The following is a 23,338-nucleotide window of genomic DNA, read 5'->3' on the forward strand; positions in this document are numbered from 1 at the left end:
GGGAAGATCCCACATGCCGTGGAGCAACTAAGCCCGTGCGCCACAACTACTCAGCCTGAGCTCTAGAGCCCATGAGCCACAACTACTGAGTCCGCGTGCCACGACTACTGAAGCCCACACGCCTAGATCCCGTGCTGTGCAACAAGAGACGCCACTGCAATGAGAAGCCCACGCACCACAACAAAGAGTAGCCCCTGCTCACCGCAACTAGAGAAAGCCCACACGCAGCAACAAAGACCCAATGCAACCAAAAATAAATAAATTTAAAAAAAAAAATGCCACCTATTCCCATGACATTGGGTTACCTGAAGTGAAATGTGAAAGTTCCTTCTAAAGCATCTGACTTGTTCTCTTAAATTTTCCATAAAGATGAGAAAAGGGAGCACATAGTAGGAGCCAAGTCCTGAAGACACATTATGGCTCAGGGATTTGTCTGGGCACAGATGTTACTCTGCAGTCTTAATTTCCATAGGCCCCTTGGGGTATAAAACTGGGGCACTCTAGCTGTGCTAGAGTCTAGAATGAGGATTTCTTAGTGTGAGCCCATCTAAAATAATCATTTCACTTAATATTTAAGCAGTTTTTTTTAACATCATATAAAAAGTTTATCATTGTACTCAGTGCAGAAAACCTGGATAATAGAAGCATGAAGGGGGAAAATCCCTATTCCTACCACCCAGAAAGAACATTTGGACACTTGGTTGTTTTTTGTTTTTAATAAATTTGTTTATTTATTTTTGGCTGTATTGGGTCTTCGTTGCTGTGCACAGGCTTTCTCTAGTTGCAGTGAGTGGGGGCTACTCTTTGTTGTGGTGCACAGCCTTCTCATTGCCGTGGCTTCTCTTGTTGCGGAGCATGGGCTCTAGAACGCAGGCTCAGTAGTTGTGGCACACTGGCTTAATTGCACCGCGGCATGTGGGATCTTCCCAGACCAGGACTCAAACCGGTGTCCCCTGCATTGGCAGGCAGATTCTTAACCACTACGCCACCAGGGAAGTCCCGACACTTGACTGTTATTAACCAATATTATTTTCATCTCTGTTCTTCCTTCATCCAGCCCACAGAACCTGATTGCCCAGTCTCAGTCTGGTACTGGTAAAACAGCTGCCTTCGTCCTGGCCATGCTCAGCCGAGTGGAACCAGCAGAGAGATACCCCCAGGTGAGGTGGTGGAATCCTGGGGGCCCTGGCTTGCTCGTCCTGGGAATGGCTGCGCTATCTGGGGGGGTTTGTCTAACGAGGGTGCCCCTGGTACAGTCTGAGTGCGTCTGATGCCTCAGACTGTTGCTCAGGCAAAGCCCAATGGTGCACCAGGCCCTTACCTGGGTAGAATTGATTCGGAAGCAGCGGCCTTAAACAGTGGCTTCTGAAGGCATCTGCCAAGCCAGGGCTCCCTATTGAAGGCTTCTGTCTACAGCTGAAATGTGGGCCTGGCTGACAAGGATGTGGTTTCCTACACTGTTCAAGTGGTAATGACATTGGTGTACTTGTTGCTTTAGAGCCTGTTGTCTGTTACTACAAGGCTCTCCTAAACTGATCTATGATCTGCCCGTTAGTGTCTGTGCCTCTCCCCAACATATGAGCTGGCGCTTCAGACAGGAAAAGTGATTGAGCAGATGGGCAGATTTCATCCAGAACTAAAGCTTGCTTATGCTGTTCGAGGCAATAAATGTGAGTATAAAGGGGCAAGACCTAGGCCGTGAGTTGGGGTGGGTGGTTGGGTATATGAATTTTGAAGATGAGGTGATGAGATTCAACTTTCTAGTTCAGTCTGACCTTGGAGCCCAGTGTTGCCTTTAGCAAATCTACTTAAATACTTGCTGATTTGTTAAAAATTCTCTCCACTCCTAAAATAAGATTTTTAGTTGTTAAAAAAAAAATCCCTGCATGAGTCATGGGGTTCTTCCAGTGTGGAGTATTTCACTGAGGAGCCAGGGTTTGAATTCAGCACCCAGAGTTCTGGAAGCTGCTTACGAGGGAGGGATGAGCACTGAAGATGGTAGGTTGGGTCAGTTCCCTTTCTTTAAAAGCAAAGCACACCTTTAGTAAGAGTAATCTAAGAGCACGTACAGTTCACTTGCTCTTACCAAATCAGAAATCCTTCCACCAATTCTTTTTTCATGTGTTCTGTAGAATGTAGAAAATATGGGTTAAGATGGGAGGAGGGGCAGGTAGAAAATGGGTAATGGAGAAGTTATCAGAATATATAAAACTACAAACCAATTAGAAAAAAGTAAGCATTCCAATAGGAAAATGGACGAGAGAGGCCCAGTTGAACAGACGCTTCACAAAAGAAGGAATTCAGATGGCCAGTAAACGTGAAAAGATGATAAGCTTCATTAGTCATCAGGGAAACGTCAACTGAAACCACTGTATGCCTCTCAGATGGTAGAAATGAGGAAGTCTGGCAAAGCAAGTGTTGACCAAGATGGAGAAGAACTGGAAGGCTCACGTGCTCCAGTGGGGAGTATACATTGGCACACTGACGTCCAGAAGCAGTTGGCATTACCTAGAAAAATGGAAGAGAGACATCCCTTCAACCCAGCAGTTTATAATCGCCTAGAGCAGCGGTTCTTAAACTTTTTGCTCTCTTACACTCTTAAACATTATTGAGGACCCCAAGTACTTACTTTGGAAGAATATGAAGAAAATCTAGCCTTTCTTATAATTTTAGATATTGTTTTTTTGGATGCCATACCAAAACTTGTTAACAAGTGGTAATTACTTAAAAGTTAGTTGCCATGTGATATCTGAAATCATATTAATGAATTCTTCGTACTGTTACATTAAAATTCCTTGGTCTCCCTTGCACTTTGAATGCATCTTTTGCCCAACTGTGGTTTTCTAACATCATATCTTGGTCATTTGGAAAATACTGTTTTATTGAGTTATGCTGATCTTCCAAATGTTGACATATTTCATAATATAAAATTTTAAATAGCATTTAAAATGCATTAATATCACCGCCAACCCAGAGGAGTTTATACATGGAGAAACTCTCAAACCTACAGCAGCACATAGAAGTGTTCCAAAATTCTAATTTTCCCTTAAGCTGAAACGTTATCATGACAACAAATAACAGTCAGTTGTTTTCAGTCAGTTGTTTTCATTTAAGTGATAGGCTCTCTGTTCATTTTCAAGAAAGTGTATATCAAATTCCCTACTTGATTTTCTTTCTTCTTCTTCTCTTTTTTTTTGGCCGCACTGTGCGGCTTGTGGGACTTTAGTTCCCCGACCAGGGGTCAAATTTGGGCCCTCGGCAGTGAGAGCACGGAGTCCTAACCAGTGGACCGCCAGGGAATTCTCCGTTTGATTTTCTGTAGTTTGTCTGTCATTCAACAAACAAAAACGGCTAGTACAGTTACCATACAAATAATCACACAAGGGCTTTTCCTGGAGGAAACCATCATGTTTCAGCATGCAGAAAGAGTACTTTAACCAGAAATTATTAGTATTTTTGTGTGTGTTTGATGTCTTACACTGATAGGTGCAGCTAAGTGTACTGTACCAGAATCTTGAGACAACATGGATCTTCTCTAGATTGTTTTATAATAACAGGGGACTTCACTGTGTGAAGGATTAGTATATTAACTATTTAAGGTATCATTTTTTTTTAAGTTCAGTTTAGACTGATGGGCAGTGGACAGTGAGAACCACAAGGTATTGAAGAGTTCATTTAAAACTTTTCCAGTGGAGTTAATGAATTCCTGACTGAAGTCCCTTTCTCCTCGAACTTTAAATTTTGTTTTGAAAATAGGTGACATTCACATGTTTCAAAATTGAAAAGGATATATGGTAGAAACTTTTCTTTTCCCATACCCTTCAAACACCTGGTTCTGCCTGCCTAAAGGCACCCAGTACTAACCCGTTCCTCACATGTCCTACCAGAGATAGTCTGTGTGGCTACAGGCAAGTGATAATGTGATAACGTGTAGGGACTTCCCTGACAGTCCAGTGGTTAAGACTCAGCGCTTCCATTGCAGGGGGCACGGGTTCGATCCCTGGTCGGGGAACTAAGATCCTGCATCCCTCATGGCACGGCAATAGAGATAGATGAGATAGATAGATAGAACACTCACACACGCATGTACATATATTACATGTATTCTTTTTTGCCCCTATTGGTATACAAATTGCTCTGCAACCTCTTTTTCACATTTAATAATGTATTTTGGAGATTGTTCCACATCAGTTCCTAAACGGTTTTATACTTTTGTTGGTGTCATCCATTCGGTGCGTCATATTTTGCTTAGTTATGTTTTAATGACCGCATATCCTTGCATATATGTTATTTCACACATATTCATGTACATACAGGATGGATTCGTAATAGTGGAAGCACTGGTCAAAGGCTACATGCATTAGTAATTTTGATAGATGGTTATATCAGTTTCAGCTCCCACCAGTAATGTGTTTTTTTCAATCAAAGAGAATTTGTATTTAGGAGAACTGTCTACACAATTAGAATATCTAACAAAGCAAAAAATCACTGGGCCAGGATGCTAGGACTCAAAACTACCAATTTATAAGGAAATCAATGAACCATGAGTGAAGGGATGGTATAAAAAGAATAAGTGTTATGCTAAAGAGAAAGAATTGGGTGATGGGGAATTACAGGAGAAAGTAGAAAAAGGGAAACTAACACTCATGGATGGTTGACTGTGTAGGATTTAATCCTGACCACAGTGCAGTGAGATGGGTGTCATTATGCCCGTTTTATAGTAGAAGAACACAAAACTTTTGGGTAACACCCCTGTGGTTTGAAATCTGGAATTAACTTGTTCTAGCTCTGGAAGGATGGGCAAGGAGGCTTTCATTTTGAAAGCGGGTTTAGTCATGGAAGTACCCACAGAACACATCTTGTCTCCACAGTGGAAAGAGGTCAGAAGATCAGTGAGCACATTGTCATTGGCACCCCTGGGACTGTTCTGGACTGGTGCTCCAAGCTCAAGTTCATTGACCCCAAGAAGATCAAGGTGTTTGTTCTGGATGAGGCTGACGTGATGATAGCTACTCAGGGCCACCAAGATCAGAGCATCCGCATCCAGAGGTAGGAACTCATGAGCCAGGAGGAACTTCTCGGCCTCCTGATCTGCAGCATCATCTCTTTTTACTTCACCCTCCTCTTCTCGCCCCTGCCAGGTTCTTTACTCTGCAGCTTTCAGAGGCATTTGTTTGGTGGGCCATTTCCATGTCACACTGACCATACCCCCAGCCTGGGTTGAGGAAGGAGACTTAGGGACTCTACCACCAGCCGTCCCTGCTCCACGTCTGCTCCTCCCTCCTCCCTGCAGTGCTCCTCCCTGCTTTGCCACCTTCCTGGGGACGCAGGTCATCCAAGCCTGGGGAGGCTGTGCTTCTGTTCCTTCCAGTGAAACACTCGGTCGGGGTCATGTCGAACACCTGGGCCTTCCCTTGCAGGATGCTTCCCAGGAACTGCCAGATGCTGCTTTTCTCTGCCACCTTCGAAGACTCTGTCTGGAAATTTGCCCAGAAAGTGGTCCCAGACCCAAACATCATCAAACTGAAGCGCGAGGAGGAGACACTGGACACCATCAAGCAGTATTACGTCCTGTGCAATAGCAGAGATGAGAAGTTCCAGGCCTTGTGTAATATCTACGGGGCCATCACCATTGCTCAAGCCATGATCTTCTGCCATGTGAGTAGCCGCGGCAGCAGGAGGAGGCCTGGGGGGAGGAGCTCCACTGGAGGGTGTGGCCCTGCGCCCTCCCTCTCAGCCAGCTCCACTTCGTGCTGGGGGACCAGGTTCCTTCCCTGTGGCTGGAAAGGAAATGAATCACCTCCATCTGCCCCAGGACATATTCTCGCAGGTTGTAATGAGTTGTAAGGGGAAGACTGAAGATCTAAACCTTCTTTGGTCCCACTTCTTAGAGATAACTTGGGAAAAAGACCTCCAAATAACATCCAGGAAAATAATTTTAAAGTTTTAATAATATAGAGTATTTAGGAATGAAGACCTTTGGCTCGAACCAGTCTTTATAGATAAACACTAAGATCATTGAAGGAATTTATCCAAAAAAATCACATGGCTAAAAAATATTCAGAAACTTTATGCCTAACCTGCTGACTGAACTCAGTAGAGCCTTCATATATATTAATGGCAACAAGCCACTTTTCTGCAGGTGTCTTCATTTGTTTTTTTACAGGTATCTTCCCTTAAAACAATTCTTTTCACTCCAGACCCGCAAAACAGCTAGTTGGCTGGCAGCAGAGCTCTCAAAAGAAGGCCACCAGGTGGCTCTGCTGAGTGGTGAAATGGTGGTGGAGCAGAGGGCTGCAGTGATTGAGCGCTTCCGAGAGGGCAAAGAGAAGGTTCTGGTCACCACCAACGTGTGTGCCCGCGGTGAGCAGAGATTGTGTCCTGGTCTGCAGGCTCGGGGTAGCGGGAGAGATCCTCGTCTGCGGGACACTCCGGTGGTTTGCGGGAGATCCTGTTTTCTAGAAGAGCCTGTTTGTATTCCCTCAGCAGAGGAGAACTTTCACAGAAGCCAGGAGTCCTGACTTGGTGGCTTAGAACGGCACCTGCTCTTCTTGGGGCCCCCAGTGAGGCTTTAGCTGCTTCTCCAGATACTGGTATCCAGCAGAGGCTCTCTGGAGCCTGATGGCTGATTGCATAATTTAGTCAGTACCTGCCACAGTTCTGTTTTCTCCCTCTGGGTTCTGCTACCTGCCCCTTTGTCTGAATCCCAGAGCTGGCCCATCCCAGACTGTTCCTTCCACCTGAGGTGTGTGTAGGCCTGACTGTGGACGACAGTGATTTCTGTCTCCCACCCTTACTCCTCTCCAACTCTCCTTCATGCAGGTATCGATGTGGAACAGGTGTCTGTCGTCATCAACTTTGACCTTCCCGTGGACAAGGATGGGAACCCGGACAACGAGACCTACCTGCACCGGATCGGGCGCACCGGCCGCTTTGGCAAGAGGGGCCTGGCCGTGAACATGGTGGACAGCAAGCACAGCATGAACATCCTGAACAGAATCCAGGAGCATTTCAGTGAGTCCCTGGGAATGTCCCCTGCTGGGCCCTTACCTTACAGGGGCAAGTCCAGGGCGGGAGGGGAGGGTGACGGGTAGGTTTTCCTGTGGCCCCGAGAGAGGCCTTTGTCTCTGTCCCATTCCCCTCCTTCCCTACAATGTGGAAGTTCTCAAAGAGCACACCTGGAGAGCTCAGGGCTCAGGGACTTGAATGACAGTCCCCCCGGCCAGGCTGAGGGGCCTGGGGCTCTGGCTGTGCTGTCCGTGTCCCTTGCTCAGTCACTGAAAGCCTTTGGGGTTCAGTGAAGGATCTCTGTGGCCAGAGGCACAGCACGTTCCTAGGTAGCAGAGACCTGTGTTTCCTCCCTCCCTGCTGTGCTGTCCCTTGCCTGAGTGTGTGTCTCTGTAACCCCATGTTTGTCTCTCTTTGAATTCTCTTTTCTTTCCCCCAGATAAGAAAATAGAAAGACTGGACACAGATGACTTGGACGAGATTGAGAAAATAGCCAACTGAGAAGCTGCTGCAGTCACTGGTGCCACCCTTGGTGCTCCCCCTGCACGGGACACTAGTGCTTTCATGGCACAGGCCTCAACAGTCAACACAAAGATGAAGGCACGAGTAGAGAGAAACTACCTACCTCATTTTAAATTACGTTTGGACTTGACAAAAATTGTGCAAATGATGGGGGAAGGTAGAAGAAAAAATTTGCATTTTGAAAAATTTAGTCCTTTTCCTCCCATCCCTTTTCAAAGCCACGGTTTCCTCCGTCTTTATAATAACGTGCTCACTATTGGTAATCGCTGGCCCCAGGATCCCCTGCCTGTTTTCTGGCTAGGGGTGTTGAGACCAGCCTCTAGCCGCTGAAGAAACGATAGAGGTATAGGCAGAGGACAGGAAAGGCCTGGGCAACTCAGCCGTGTGAGCTCCTGTGCGTGGGTGGAACGTGCGGGCAGCAGCAGAGAGGCCTGAGAGCAGCACTCCCATCCCTGACAGGGACTTGTCATGAATGTCTCTTGCCCTTGGCCACCTTCCTTCTCCTCAAATCCAGAGATGTCCCAGCTGATCCCTTTTACCTCTGTTTTCTGTGCAGAGTGTATCCTTCTCTCTCCCCGTGTGAGCATCTTGGCTACTTTGTAAACCTCAGATTTGGGGAGAACCACGGAAGTCAGTGAATCTTCAGAGGGAATGCTCTGGCAAGAGTGGATGATCTAGGGCTGCCTTCTCCTCCCGCAGTTCTGTCTGCTCAGGTACCTGGTGTCACAGCAGCCAGGGGACACCGGGTGGTTTTCTGACACATGCCTGGCCAAGTGAGTTGATTCTCACCCATGGATGTCACACTGTGCCTGGAGTCGAGCAGCAGAGTTTGGAAAGGAAGTTATGACCAAGTGAAAACTCTGATTATGCTGTTCATCTGTAACGTAGATGAACTTTAATTCATACATTGTCTGTATGAATAAGGATGGATAAATTAGAGCTATACCCATCATTCATTATGTTAAGAAATTTAAAAATAATTATGAAATGCTTTACTAATCACGATTTGTTTTTACTTGTATTTTTCTGCTTATTAGACTAATATATGCTCATTAAAAAATGTGTGTGTGTATATATATATAAAGTATAAGTGCTCATCCCCACCTCTCTGGAATCACCATTACTAGCAGCTTGGTGAACATTCAGTATATTGCCTTCTGTTTGCATATATCAACCCACTTTTCTCTTACAAAAATGTGAACATTCTACTCACGCTTTTGTGCAACCTGCCTTTTCACTTACCCGTGTATCTTGGACATGTGACAGGGATGTGCCTCACTCTGAACAAGCATCATTCCAGCGTGTAGCTGCCCCAGCATTACATCATGGCTCCTAGTGATAGGCACATGGGGGCTTCCACTGTGTTGCTGCCCACGGTGAAAATACCAGTCCCGCTCCTCTCTGAGCCCAGCTGAGACTCACTCAGGATGTATACCTGGAAGTAGAGTTGTTGGGTCAGAGTGGGGACCCTTAACATTTTAACACATTGTTAATATAGCCTGCCGAAAAGTTTTTACCAATTTATGTTATTGCAGTGATAACAAAGATACCTATTATGTGCTTACCAACTCCCTCTATTATCAATTTTTAAAACTGCCAGTCTGAGTAGTAAAAATAGATTATATAACTGCTTCATTTTTTTAAATTTAGTGATGTTTGGCAAATTTTCAGTTTATTGGTATTTGACTTTTCTGTTTTGGTGTGTTGCCCATTCCTATCTCACCATTTTGCTACTGGCTTGTTAGTCTTCATTGAATTTTAGCCACCTTTCTATTTTAGGGAAATTAGACTGTCTTGAGTGGTGGACGTTTTCCTTTTTGTCTTTACAAAATCATTTTTTCTTAATACTGCACAAAAGTTTAATATTAGTCAGAATGGCCATCATTAAAAAGTCTATAAACAATAAATGTTAGGACTTCCCTGCTGACACAGTGGTTGAGAGTCCGCCTGCCGATGCAGGGGACACGGGTTTGTGCCCCTGTCTGGGAAGATCCCACATGCCGTGGAGCGGCTGGGCCCGTGAGCCATGGCTGCTGAGCCTGTGCGTCTGGAGCCTGTGGTCCGCAACGGGAGAGGCCACAGCAGTGAGAGGCCCGCGTACCGAAAAAAAACCCAAAAAACAATAAATGCTGGAGAGGGTGTGGAGAAAAGGGAACCCTCTTGCACTGTTGGTGGGAATGTAAACTGATACAGCCACTATGGAGAACGGTATGGAGATTCCTTAAAAAAACTAAAAAAAAGAACTACCATACGACCCAGCAATTGCATTATTGGGCATATGCCCGGAGAAAACCATAATTCAAAGAGTCATGTACCACAATGTTCACTGCAGCACTATTTACAATAGGCAGGACACGAAAGCAACCTAAGTGTCCATCGACAGATGAATGGATAAAGAAGATGTGGCACATATATACAATGGAATATTAGCCATAAAAAGAAACGAAACTGAGTTATTTGCAGTGAGGTGGATGGACCTAGAGTCTGTCATACTGAGTGAAGTCAGAAAGAGAAAAACAAATACCGTATGCTAACATATATATGGAATCTAAACAAAAAAAAATTGATTCTGAAGAACCTAGCGGCAGGACAGGAATAAAGACGCAGACGTAGAGAATGGACTTGAGGACACGGGGAGGGAGAAGGGTAAGCTGGGACGAAATGAGAGAGTGGCATGGACATACATACACTACCAAATGTAAAACAGCTAGTGGGAAGCAGCCGCATAGCTCAGGGAGATCAGCTCGATGCTATGTGACCACCTAGAGGAGTGGGATAGGGAGGGTGGGAGGGAGACGCAAGAGGGAGGAGATATGGGGATATATGCATATGTATAGCTGATTCACTTTGTTATACAGCAGAAACTAACCATTGTAAAGCAATTAGACTCCAATAAAGATGTTAAACAAAAACAAAAAATTTAATATTGCTCAGACTTCATTATTAAGAAATCTGGATTTCATGTCATGGCTAGAAAACCTTTCCTCATCTCAGTATTATAAATTATTATTATTATTACTTTTTATTTTTATTTATTTATATATTTTTTTGCGGTACGCGGGCCTCTCACTGCTGTGGCCTCTCCCGCCGCGGAGCACAGGCTCCGGACGCGCAGGCCCAGCAGCCATGACTCATGGGCCCAGCCGCTCCGCGGTATGTGGGATCTTCCTAGACCGGGGCACGAACCCGTGTCCCCTGCATCGGCAGGCGGACTCTCAACCACTGCGCCACCAGGGAAGCCCAGTATTATAAATTATTTACTCATGTTTTTGTAGGTTTTGAAGTGTAGTTTTGCCTGCCTGATTTGCTGTGAGCGATTACGGGCAGTTACCTCCAGGTGAGTGGGTGTGTGGGCTGGAGCTGAGACTGAGCGACAGGGTCCAGCTGGGATCACGTGTGAGAGAAAGTGAGACTGAGTGTCCTGGGGATGCAGCAGCTACGGTGACTGCAGGTGTGTCAGGGGCGCATGCAAGCCACTGGTGCGGGAAGGGGTTCTGAGAAGAAAAGTGGGAGCGAGAAGTGGAGCAAGTTTCCAGAAAGGCCGGGGACAAGGCGAGGTGGGGTAGAGAGGAAGCAGTGCTCAGGGTGCTCGGAAGGGAGACAGGCAAAGAGGGAGAGGAGGTCGTGTGCAGCGCCAGCATTCCAGATAAGTGACACCCGCTTTGACCCCAAAACACAACAGTGATACAGAAAAGGTAAAACTAGAAAACAAAACACCGCCTGACCCGAAAAACGAGATGAATACTTCTATGGACCAGTAATGGGGAAACATGCAAAGCTGCGAGCAGGGCTGAAGCCAAAGCTTGCTGGGCTCCCGTCCGGGGACCGAGCAGCTGCAGGCTGTTAGGTCCCGCTCAGCACAGGGGCCGGGAAGCGAAGCGCTGCACACAAGACCAGAACTCAAGGCAACCTCGCCGCTTGGAGGGCGCTGGATTGGAGCTTCGCCTGCACGCCAGCTGGACAGAGACTTTCATCAAGACGCAGGCCCAGAAAGGAGACAGGAGGATGCGGATCCCCGCTGCAACCGGTAAGCCACACCATCCTGTCAACTGCCTGCCTGGTCTGATATCCTCTGATCTCACTGAATCAGCGCACCTGGCTCTAGAATAAGGGCGAGAGGGGCGGGGAGCTGGATGGAGCCAATTGCTAAATCCACCTGTGGGGCTTCCCTGGTGGCGCGGTGGTTAAGAATCTGCCTGCCAATGCAGGGTACACGGGTTCGAGCCCTTGTCCGGGAGGATCCCACATACCGCGGAGCAACTAAGCCCGTGACCGAGCCTGTGGTCTAGAGCCCGCGAGCCACAACTACTGAGCCTGCGCGCCTAGAGCCCGTGTTCTGCAACAAGAGAAGCCACCGCAATGAGAAACCTGCTCACCGCAACCAAGAGTAGCACCCCCCTCGCTGCAACTAGAGAAAGCCCGCACGCAGCAACGAAGACCCAATGCAGCCAAAAATAAATTTAAAAAAAATTTTTAAAAAGCAAACCCACCTGTGGATTGTGGGGAGAGAAGAAATTGAATGCAAAGAAAGACGCAAACAATAGAGGGAAGGTGGGGAGGGGCAAGATAGGGGTATGGGATTAAGAGATACAAACTACTAAGTATAACATAAATAAGCAGCCAGGATATATCGTACAGCACAGGGAAATACAGCCATTATTTTTTAATAACTTTAAATGGAGCATGATCTATAAAAACATTGAATCACTGTGTTGTACACCTGAAACTAATATTGTAAATCAACTATACTTCAAAAAAAAAGGTACCAAATTCACCCCAGGTAAAATTTATTTTATGGAATGGCCTCATAAAAGGCTTACAGTATGTTTGGATGCTCAAAGAGAAAGTGAAATGATTACATTTCACTGAAAAGAGCAAGAAACTATGAAGTAAATTTGGACAAGAGCAGTGGTGTGCTGAAACTCACACAAGCTGGCTGGTAAATCACTGGCAGATTGAAACTGGCTGTGCTGGGAATATTTATACCACAGAAATCAGCAACACTATAAATCAGGGGTTTTAGTTTGTTTTCAGAGGCAGTTTACCAGCATACCATTGGTAGATTAGAAATTTTAGAAATGAGAAAGTCATTGAAATAAACTCAATAAATGGGAATCCTAGATTTTAAATCCTAATTATACTCTCATTTTAAGGACAAAAATAACACAACCGAATTTCAGTAGAGAAAGAGAAAGCGAAATGATTACATTTACAATAAAACTATTTCTTGCTCCCATAAGCTCTAAACTGGATGTTCCTGATTGGTTGGCTCTTCTGGACACTTTCCCCTGACTCTTTCCATTGAAAAGAGTGGGTTGTTTTTTTTTTTTTTAATAGAATTGATTTTTTTAGAACAGTTTTAAGTGTATAGAAAGAAAAGGCAAAGTTACCTCATAGCAAAAGGATTGAACTCAGATCCTTCTGAATGCAGACACCATATGTTCTTTCTACTTCACCAAGCCTTCTCCCTGGAGAGAAGCCATGTTGCCAGAAAGAGCCTGTATTATTCTCAGCAGAAACAGTTGTTAGATGAAAGGTGTTGTTTCTATATTCTCGGGGAGCAGGCTGGTCCTGATACCCACAGTTCGGCAAGTGTAAGGGGAGGGGCCATCTTGCATTTTTGTGCGTTAGTTGTCACACAGACAAACTCACCGCAGAAGCTGTGATTTTTCTGGAAGGGTAGTGAGAAGGAGCATTGATTCCTAATTCACTCAGAAAGGAATAATTTGATTTTTTAAAGGGTTTCAGGATTTCACCCTTCCCCTCACCAAGCCAGGAATGTTTTCCTACTTTGCCAAATATGTAACAGGCAGCAGTTCCTCGCCTGCTGAATGGCAGCCCTCAGCCGTTCACTCCTCTGATGGGTAAAATATTTAATCGCTTCCTGCCCTTCCTCTAGCATCCAGCCAGAGTGCCAGCCAAGTGTGTATCCACCACCCCTTGTCAGGCCATAAATCGTAATGTTTCTCTCCAAAGAGCCCTCTGTGTTCAGACTGTATTACTGCTCACTCAAACATGGTGCCTCTCCCAGAGGAACACACATCCCTGCTAGACTGAGGCATGGACATGGGACTTCTTTGACATCAAGGAAATGTGAACTTCTTGACAGAAGCATTCAGAGCCAGCCTGTGGCTCACCAGACACTCGTTTCCTGGCCCTGAAACAACAGATCCACCACAGACGGCACTCCTTTCTGTCTGGGTCCCTGAGTGACCACGATGAGCACAGCCCGTGATGGAAAAGTGGCTTGAGTGAGAAACAAACTTTGTTGTTTTAAGCCACTGCGAGTTTGAAGGGTGTTTGTTACTGTAGCACAACCTAGCTTATCCTGACCACCCTCCCTGCCTTGGAACGGCTAGTTCCCTGTCCAGTCACCCTAAGGTCAATCCAGATCATAGATATGCTCCATCTAGGTACACAAAATTCCCAAGCAGCTTCTTGATCCACTTAATACAGAGGAGAGAAAAATTTCCAATTCCCAATTATTTAAAAAGCCTCCATCATGACAGAGAGGGGTTAAATAAACAACCACAAGAAATCAGCTCTGTGGAGACAGAGGAAAACAGACGAAGAAAAAGGTGTCTGCTAGTATGTGATTAAACACCACACTTACCTAATTTTCCTTTCCAAGAGCTCACTGAATTTATCGGGAAGGAAAGAAAAAGGTATAAACTCACATGGACAAATAAAATGGAAGCAGTTACATTGGAAGAGGGAATTTAACAAAATGTTTGGAACACACAGAAAAATGAATGAAAAAGCTCCAATTTTTAGTAATACAGGGAACTATATAGAGCATGAAAAAAATTCCAATCCAAAAACCAGCTACAAAGCTGATAATATTCTGTTTGAATATATCAAAGAACTACTACTTTTAGGGTTTTATTTTTAACATTTAGCTCTGATTCACTTGGCATTTTGGTGAATGGTTTAGGCTATGGATCTAATTTTATCTTTTTCCAGATGGTTATCTAGTTATCCCAATAAAATTTATTTAAATATCCATCTTTTCCTAAGTGATTTGAGAGGTCATCTCTATTATAAACCAAATTTCCATGTGGACTTGGGTCTAGGTAATCAGACTAATGAAAGAGAATTGAGTATCCAGAAATACTCAAGTGAATATGGAATGTCAGGGCGGTGGTCACCTTCTGGGGAAGGAAGGGGGCTGTGCTTGGCAAGGAAGATGGAACAGGGAGGCCTCTGGGGTGCTTGCACAACCCGAGTGGTGGCTACATGAGTGTTCATCTTAAAATAATTCATTAAGGAACCGCCATACTGTTTTTCATAGTGGCTGCATCAATTTCAATTTCCCCCAACAGGGCACAAGGGTTCCCTTTGTTCCACATCTTCACCAGCGCTTGTTATCTCTTGTCGTTCTGATAACAGGTGCTCTAACAGGAGTGTGGTGATATCTCATTATGGCTTTGATTTGCATTTCCCTGATGATTAATGATGTTGCATATCTTTTCATGTACCTGCTGACCATCTGTATGTCTTCATTGGAGAAATGTCTATTCATATCTGCCCATTTTTTAATCAGATTGGGTTTTTTGCTATTGAGTTATGTGAGCTCTTTATATATTTTCGTTTCAGGTTTTACATTTAAGTCTAATCCATTTGGAGTTAATTTTTTTGAGTGGTGTGAGATAGGGGTCCAGTTTCATTCTTTTGCATGTGCATACAGAACTACCATATGATCCAACAATTCCACTTCTGGGTACACATCCAAAAGAATAAAATCACTGTCTTGAAGAGACATCTGCACCCCCATGTTCACTGCAGCATTATTTACAATAGCCAAGACATGGAAATAATCTAAATGTCCATCAACAGATGAATGAATAAAGAAAATGTTGTGCATATATACACAATGGAATATTATTCAGCCATAAAAAAGGAAATCCTGCCTTTTGCAACAACATGGATGGACATTGAGGGCATTATGCTAACTGAAATAAGTCAGATGGAGAAAGACAAATACTGTATGGTCTCACTTTTACATGGAACCTAAAAAAACTAAATTCACAGAAACGGAGAGCAGACTGGTGCTTGCCAGGGTGGGGGAATGGGTTAAGGTGGTCCAAAGGTATAAACTTCTAGTTACAAGATAAATAAGCTCTGGGGATGTAATGTACAGCGTGGTAATTATAGTTAACAATATTTTACTGTATGTTTGAAAGTTGCTAAGAAAGTAGATTTTGAAAGTTCTCATCACACACACAAATATTTTAACTATATGATGTGATGTGTTAACTAATCTTATTGTGGTAATCATTTTGCAATATACACACACATAAAATCACTATACCTTACATACATATATAACTTTCTATGTCAACTGTATCTCAATAAAGCTGGAAAAATAAAATTCTAGCTTTTCCAGTTCTTCCATATAACATGTTCAATTACCTCTTTTTTCTTCAGTCCATTTTGATATCCAAATGGCAGTGGAAATTGCTTTTCCTTTACCACAGGAATTATATAATTCTATTTATAATCTATAATCTATATGTATTATATAGTATTCCATCTTTGCTTTATGAAATAAATGTCCATTATGGAGCTTTTAAAAAATAATAATTCATGAAGCTATATATTTTTGTACATTTATTCTTATGCTCTTTTCTGTTTATGCATTATATCCCACAACAAAAATAGTTTTAAAAAATTAATTTAAAAATGTATTAGTTGGGGGGCTTCCCTGGTGGCGCAGTGGTTGAGAATCCACCTGCCAGTGCAGGGGACACAGGTTCAATACCTGGTCCGGGAAGATCCCACATGCCGCGGAGCAACTAAGCCCGTGCGCTACAACTACTGAGCCTGTGCTCTAGAGCCCGTGAGCCACAACTACTGAGCCCGCGTGCCGCAACTACTGAAGCCCGCACGCCAAAAGCCCATGCTCCGCAATGAGAAGCCACCGCAATGAGAAGCCCACGCACTGCAACGAAGAGTTGCCCCCACTCACAGCAACTAGAGAGAAACCGTGCGCAGCAGCGAAGACCCAACACAGCCAAAAATAAATAAATAAATTTATATTAAAAAAATGTATTAGTCGGGACTTCCCTGGTGGCTCAGTGGTTAAGAATCCACCTGCCAATGCAGGGTACACGGGTTTGATCCCTGGTCCGGGAAGATCCCACATGTGGTGGACCAACTAAGCCCGTGCGTCACAACTACTAAGCCTGTGCTCTACAGCCCGTGAGCCACAACTACTGAGCCTGCACTCTAGAGCCCACATGCTGCAACTACTGAGCCCACATGTCGCAACTACTGAAGCCCGCACGCTCTAGAGCCCATGCTCTGCAACAAGAAGCCACTGCAATGAGAAGGTTGTGCACTGCAACGAAGAGTAGCGCCCACTTGCCACAACTAGAGAAAACCCGCGCACAGCAACGAAGACCCAATGCAGCCAAAAAACAAAAATTAAAAAAATCCATCATTTCAAAACAATGTCTTTTAAAAAATAAAATGTATTAGTCATGTACCCCTATGCTTCAGAGCAGCACTATTTACAATAGCCAAGACCTGGAAACAACCTAAATATCCACCGACAGATGAATGGATAAAGAAGATGTGGTACATATATACAGTGGAATATTACTTAGCCATGCAAAAGAATGAAATAATGTCATTTGCAGCAACATGGATGCAACTAGAGATTATCATAGTAAGTGAAGTAAATCAGAAAGAGCAAGACATATACTGTATGATATCACTTATATGTGGAATCTACAATGTGACACAAATGAACATATCTATGAAACAGAAACAGACTCATAGACGTAGAGAACAGACTTGTGGTTGCCAAGGAGGAGGTGGGGTGGGAGAAAGGACGGATTGGGAGTTTGGGATTAGCGGATACAAACTATTATATGTATAGAATGGATAAACAACAAGGTCCTACTGTATAGTACAGGGACCATATTCAATATCCTGTGATAAATCGTAATGGAAAAGAATACGAACAAGAATATATATGTAGGGCTTCCCTGGTGGCGTAGTGGTTGAGAATCCACCTGCCAATACAGGGGACACAGGTTCGAGCCCTGATCTGGGAAGATCCCACATGCCGCGGAGCAACTAAGCCCGTATGCCACAACTACTGAGCCCACATGCCTAGAGCCCACGCTCCGCAACAAGAAGCCCGCACACCGCAATGAAGAGTAGCCCTCGCTCATTGCAACTAGAGAAAGCCCACGCACAGCAACAAAGACCCAAAAGCAGCCAAAAAAAAAAAAATTTAATTAAAAAAAGAATATATATGTATAACTGAATCACTTTGCTGTATAGCAGAAATTAACACAATATTGTAAATCAACTATACTTCAATAAAAATTTTTTTTAATGTAGTAGTGATTGGGGCACCATCTTTAAAGAATTCTGGTGGCTGTTATGTGAGGGTCAGAAAAGAATGGATCTCAGCCTGACAAAGACGAGCAAGCCGTGCCTCCCTACGTGACACAGGGAGGCACATTTACCACAACAACCCCATTTGTCAATTAGAGTTCTGACCTATAAGCATTTGGGACAACAGTTAATCGACCATTAAGGTCCCCAGAAGTAAAACAGATGCTGGGCAGCCCTCTAAGGTACTGCTTGATGTGTATGGGAAGGAACATTCTAGGAGTGCCGAGAAGAAACCTGAGTCACAATGATGGGAATTTTTGGCTTCTTACCCAGTTCCCAGACCTAATCAGGTCACACACCTGGAGCCTTTTTCAAGGCGATCTCAGGGTCCTTTGAGGAACTATTCTCTGATGTAGCAGGTATGTAGTGTGGCTCTTCCGCCAAGCTTTTCCCGAGGAACCTATTTCCTGGAGTGACAGTGCACTGGGGAAAGGGAAATACCCAGACCATCAGGAGTCATCAGACACTGGCTCTGAGACCCAAATGCCAATGCAGTCCACCTTATTATGAGAGTTGGAGCTTACTATGGCTAATGATAGATGGAGCTCTGGTCCAAGTCCATTTAATGGTGGGTCCAATGAGACCACAGACCCATTTTAAGGTAATTTCCTTAGTTCCAAAAGGAAAGAGAGATATTTACTACCTGGCAAAATCACCATATTGGCAACCAGACCCGTGGAGGGAAGGTGATTATGATGGGATAGGCCTAATAGAAGTCCCTGGAACTATCTCCAACATGGTAAGTCAAACTCAATACCACATTCCAGCAGGATTTGCAGAGATTGGTGCTGCCATCCAAATTGAGTTATGGAAGGGTGGGTGACTTCTTCCTCGTTTCATTCACTCACCATCTGAATCATGGAGAATGATAGTAGTTTATTGCAAAGGTAAACAAGTGGCTATGCTAACCTGTGGTTCCAGATGTGATATCTTTGCTGAATCAAAACAACACAGTCCTTGGCCAACATTAAAAAAAAAAAAAAAAGACACATGATTTGGTGAGACTCCTGATTCTGGAGGTAACAGGTACAACATCTGGAGTGCTGGTCCCACAAAGTGTGGTGACCCACAACCCATAAGACTGGGGCCCAGATAAGAAACAATTCTTGGAAGCCCAGGCTATGTGTACGTCATCCGGACGCTGGACCTTATCACTCAGCCAACCAAATGCTATTGGAGAGTGTCTGTGGCAAAGAGAGATGTCATATTGAGCCTATGGCAACTCCAAATAAGAGAATTACAGCCCAGAGTCCTAGGGTTTTAGAAAAAGACCTATGCCCTCCTCCACCAAAAAGTATTCTCCATTTGAAAAGCAACTCTAGGCTTGCTCTTGAGCATTGACAGAAACTGGATTGCAGGACACCAAGTGACTACAGACTCTAAGACAGTTCCATCGTTGAGGCTCACATTATCTGATCCACCAGACTATAAAATTGTACATTCAGTGGTATTCCATTGCATGATGGAGGTAGGCTTGAGTGGGTCCAGACAGCCCAGTTAACAGCACAGGCAGTTACCGCAGACCCCTGTGGCACCAGCTCCTACCATTGTGCCAATTCCCTGCCAACCCACACCTATGGCATCATGGGAAGTTCCACAGAACCTGGAAAAGGAGGGGGGAAAAGCCCCATCCTGGTGCCTGCTGGATCTGCATGCTGTGCTGGCGCCTTGCAGTGGACAGTGTCTGCCCTGAAGGACAGTGGTGAAGGCCACCCTCCCAGAAGGCGTAGCTGGCAGTTGGGGGTTGGGAAGCCTCACGTATAAGGAAAGGGTGGGAGTCGTGCCCTCCCCTCTTCACATCCACCCACAACAGTCTTAGCCATTACGTGGTCACAACTTCCCACTGACAGATACACCTTCTTTTCACCAGCAAACACATTTCAGAACAAACAAACGACTATAGTTTCTTTGCTCTTTTTAATTCAGAGAAAAAGGGAAGAAAATAAAACAACATTTGTTTAAATAATTGTTGTAGAAAAGATCTGGGCCGGATGCTGGGACCTACCTCTTCCAGAATGGGGATTTATTAATGTTTTAAACAAAACAAAATCCAAACAAAAGAAGAAAAAGGAACAGAAAAGAAATAAATTATTCTGCTCAATACTGTTTGGCATATTGCATTGTTTTTTCATCTTTTAAACACTCAAAAGAGCCGCTTCAGGAAGCACTGAGATGAGACTGGCAAGAATAACTGGGACCTTGACTCTCTAAAATGACAACAGGAGGTGGCGAGAGAGGCGTTCCACTAAAGGCTCCCCTAACCCACCCACATTCTTTACTCCTCCTACTTCTGGAACTGGGAAGGGACAGACTCAAGCTAAGTTCTCAATATATTAACTTTTAGGGGTGCCCACTGCCCTGCCCTAACCCTCTAATACACTCCCCTGCTGGCTACTGTTCCCCCAGCCAGCTGCAGGAACTACACCAATGGCCAGGAGGCTGCCGGGTGGTATCAACTCACCAAGAAAAAAGGGTGGTTTTTGTGTTCGTCACTGTTGGGAAGGGGGATCCTTTTAGTGGTTTGGAAGCTTCACAGAAGCCCTTTCACGCCTCTTACACTTCCCCAACCTTGAAAGGTGAGAACACCCTCAGCAGCTTCCTCTAGGGACTTAAGCTGGGTTCAGTCATGCAAGTAGCGTCCAGCTGTAACCTCTGGTTGTTAGCTTCGCAGCCCTTCTAGAGCTGGAAATGGATAGTGGGTTAGAGGGAAAAGGCAGCAGGTGAGCAAGGGGGAAGGGATGTGTGGGCAGGGGAGGAGGCATGCAGGGGGCAAGTCTACTCCTCCCCAGCTATTTGCATGGCCAGCTTACTATTTGCAAAGAATCTGTTGGTCAGCCACCCCTAGTAACTTCAGGTTAGCTAAATCATGAGCCCAAAGCATCTCCAGCCTTCTTTCCTACGTGTTGCTCCCTTTCCCTAGAGCCAGACAAAGGGGGAAGGGCGGGGAGCAGCAGTGCCCCAATCACAGGGCAAGTTTTGATTTTTTTTTTTTCCCAGAGCAACAAGTAGGCTGGGGAGGAGGCCCAGGACCTAGGGAGAGACACTTAAAAAAGGTTGTGGGCGAACAACAGGGGCAGAGGGTACACGTGAGTGTACCTTACATCTGATGTGACGGGGCTTCCTTGTTTCCTGCCCTATTCTTTCACCTGTGTTCCAGTTAAGCCCTAGGTGAATTCCGCCCCCAGCAAGACGTGAAAACAATTCTAGTTTTCTGGTGAGACACTAAATGCCATGGTCAGAAAGGCCATTCCATAGGGTGGCCAAAGGCGGGAGGGGAGGAGGCAGGAGGAGGGGACCCCCGTACCCTCTGGATTCTCACCGCATTTCTTTGGTGGGTTTGCACTCACCCATCTGCGCCTGACCGAAAAAGGAAATGTGAGGTCTAGTTCTCTCGGAGGTCCAGAGCGGTTTGGGAGGGCTCTAACTTTTCCCCTGGGGAAAAACGCGCTCCTTGGAAACCACCTGACCACCCGCCGACCTCCCGAAAGCCTCCGCGAACGCCCCTCCGCCACGAGGGACCACCGGGAAGGGGAGGCCGGGCCGCTACTGTTCCGCACCTTCCCACTGTTTCCTCCTCCACGCCCCCTGCAGGGTCAGGCCGGCCGGCAACTAAGCCGCCTCCGCCCGAGCCTGAGGAAAGTACTTCTCGGGGCCGGAACAAACGTCTGCTCCTTTGAAAGCGTGAAATATCGATAAAATCCTACCCAAAAGCATACGGGAGTGGGGATTGATCGGCCGCCGGCCCGCCTCCGAAGGCCATTGATTGGAGGAGACGGGCCCCAGCGCCGGAAGTTCTCCTTGAGTCGCATGATTGGCTGTGAGAAACAGAGGCTCCGGCCGTCGGCAGCGCTGATTGATGCTAGGCCCAGCCAGCGCCCAGAGTCTCGTGATTGGCGGAGGATAGCCGGCGCTCGCTAGACTGAAGCATGATTGGTCCAGACTGCGGCGGCGTCGCTCCCGATTGCCTGCTGACGCCCAATAGAGTGCCGCGCCCGCGCTTAGGCCACCACCCCCGGGCTGACCCTGAGTCCCGGCTGGAGCGCTTGCCGGCTTTTCGCGGTAGGGCCGAAAGAGTCACGGCTGAGTCGGGCTCAGTTCCCTCGGTAGACCTCGATCTTGCTGGCCTTGGCCAGCATGTCGATGATGTGGGCCTCGAAGTCGGCGTCATGCACGCCCGTCTTCCGGAACTCGCCCGCGTACCGGTTATTCTCCCAGTAGTGGTGCCAGTTGCCCCGGCTGTCGGCCCCGAACCCGTACACGTTCACCTGCGGGGGAGGGCGGCGCGGGTCACCCCAAGTCGGGGACCAGGGAGCAGAGGGCGCGGAAGAGCCTTGGGTCGTGGTGCGGAAGGAGAGGGGAGCCGCGACGAGCCGACCCCAGCCAGAGGCCGGCAGCTCATCAATTTACAGCGCGCAGTTAGACCGGGGACACCCAGCCCTGACGCTAAGGACACAGTCCCAGAGGGAGACTTCTGCTCCCTTCCGGTTCTCCTTCCAACCACCCTCTGATTACATCAAGAACACCTCAGTTTGGAGCTAGTCTGTGACAGCTCTCCAACCCTTGCTAAATTTTTTTTTTTAATGGAGTACTTTTATTGAAAGCTGGTCAAGTACCCAGTACCATACACTGAAGAGTTTACTGGCAAAAGTGGGCGTGCTGGGCATGAGCACTACCGTGTATGGCACAGTAGCCCCCCCTGCTAGAGAGATGGGCTCCTTGAATGACTAACCTCCATTTTTAACACAGAGTAGGCCTGGGGCCCACAGCTGTGGGAGACACCATCCTGCTGAAACTTAACTACTTAACTACGTCATTTCCATTCCATTTACGTTTATGCTTATTGTTTATGGCAAGTAATATCAATTATGGTAGTAGTATTCAATTTCCTTTTTAAATAAATTTAACGTTTCAATGAAATGATTTCAGATTTGGTAAAATCATGAAAGTAGTTAAGTCTGGGAAATGCAGATCTATACCTTACAACCTAGAAATTGGGGGAATGAAAGCCACTTTGTTTCTTCCTGCAAAAACACATTCCTCTTGAGGCACTGCTAAGCCCCAACAAGGGTGGACTCCCTCTCGTCTATGGGTCCCGCTATTTTATCAACTACCCACCTCATCACACACATGCAGAGCAAAGAAGAGTACCAGCATCCCCGTGGAAGGGTACCGCCCATGATGCTCTGTCCACCTGTCGTGGATGTACTTGAAGAAGGCTGGGTTGTAGATCTGGACCTGGGAAGAGAAGGTGTAATGAGCACGTGAGGGCTTCTGGGGGCCTGGAGGCTCAGGCCAGGCTCTGAGCAGCTTCTGCCAGTTCCTCCATGCTTGCCAGTGGACCTGTTCATCAGGGTTCTCTGGTTCCTGCAGCCTCTGTGTGGGGTCAGGCATACCAGCA

The 23,338-nt window shown here is 45.9% G+C and overlaps 2 protein-coding genes across 9 annotated transcripts in view; one reads left to right on the forward strand and one right to left on the reverse strand.

The window, feature by feature from the left end:
* Window positions 1-8,590, forward strand: part of DDX19A (DEAD-box helicase 19A) — a 26,416-nt gene extending 17,826 nt beyond the window's left edge. Inside the window, exons 6-12 of the mRNA XM_029208957.1 lie at window positions 1,058-1,160; window positions 1,556-1,670; window positions 4,872-5,049; window positions 5,421-5,658; window positions 6,201-6,363; window positions 6,823-7,014; window positions 7,448-8,590. Coding sequence (XP_029064790.1) covers window positions 1,058-1,160; window positions 1,556-1,670; window positions 4,872-5,049; window positions 5,421-5,658; window positions 6,201-6,363; window positions 6,823-7,014; window positions 7,448-7,509 — 1,051 coding nt within the window. The 3' untranslated portion in view covers window positions 7,510-8,590. The remainder of the gene's footprint in view (window positions 1-1,057; window positions 1,161-1,555; window positions 1,671-4,871; window positions 5,050-5,420; window positions 5,659-6,200; window positions 6,364-6,822; window positions 7,015-7,447) is intronic.
* ST3GAL2 (ST3 beta-galactoside alpha-2,3-sialyltransferase 2) overlaps window positions 1-23,338 on the reverse strand; it is a 73,970-nt gene that overhangs the window by 9,060 nt on the left and 41,572 nt on the right. For 2 of the 8 annotated variants that reach the window (XR_003791537.1, XR_003791538.1), the window contains exons 6-9: window positions 23,056-23,175; window positions 8,773-8,965; window positions 2,220-2,508; window positions 2,087-2,126 (exon numbers count right to left, since the gene is read on the reverse strand). Coding sequence is in view for 3 of the 8 variants with exons in the window: in XM_029208971.1 (XP_029064804.1) it covers window positions 22,032-22,205; window positions 23,056-23,175 (294 nt within the window). In the remaining 5 variants the exon portion in view is untranslated. Of the gene's footprint in view, window positions 1-1,677; window positions 2,509-5,575; window positions 5,781-8,758; window positions 8,966-21,591; window positions 22,206-23,055; window positions 23,176-23,338 lie in introns of those variants that run through there. The other 6 variants (XM_029208971.1, XM_029208981.1, XR_003791534.1 and 3 more) reach the window with 5 other exon arrangements.

This window comes from Monodon monoceros, unplaced genomic scaffold (assembly GCF_005190385.1).
Source record: "Monodon monoceros isolate NGI ecotype Baffin Bay Population unplaced genomic scaffold, NGI_Narwhal_1 Super_Scaffold_10, whole genome shotgun sequence".
NCBI classification, from domain to species: Eukaryota; Metazoa; Chordata; class Mammalia; order Artiodactyla; family Monodontidae; genus Monodon; species Monodon monoceros.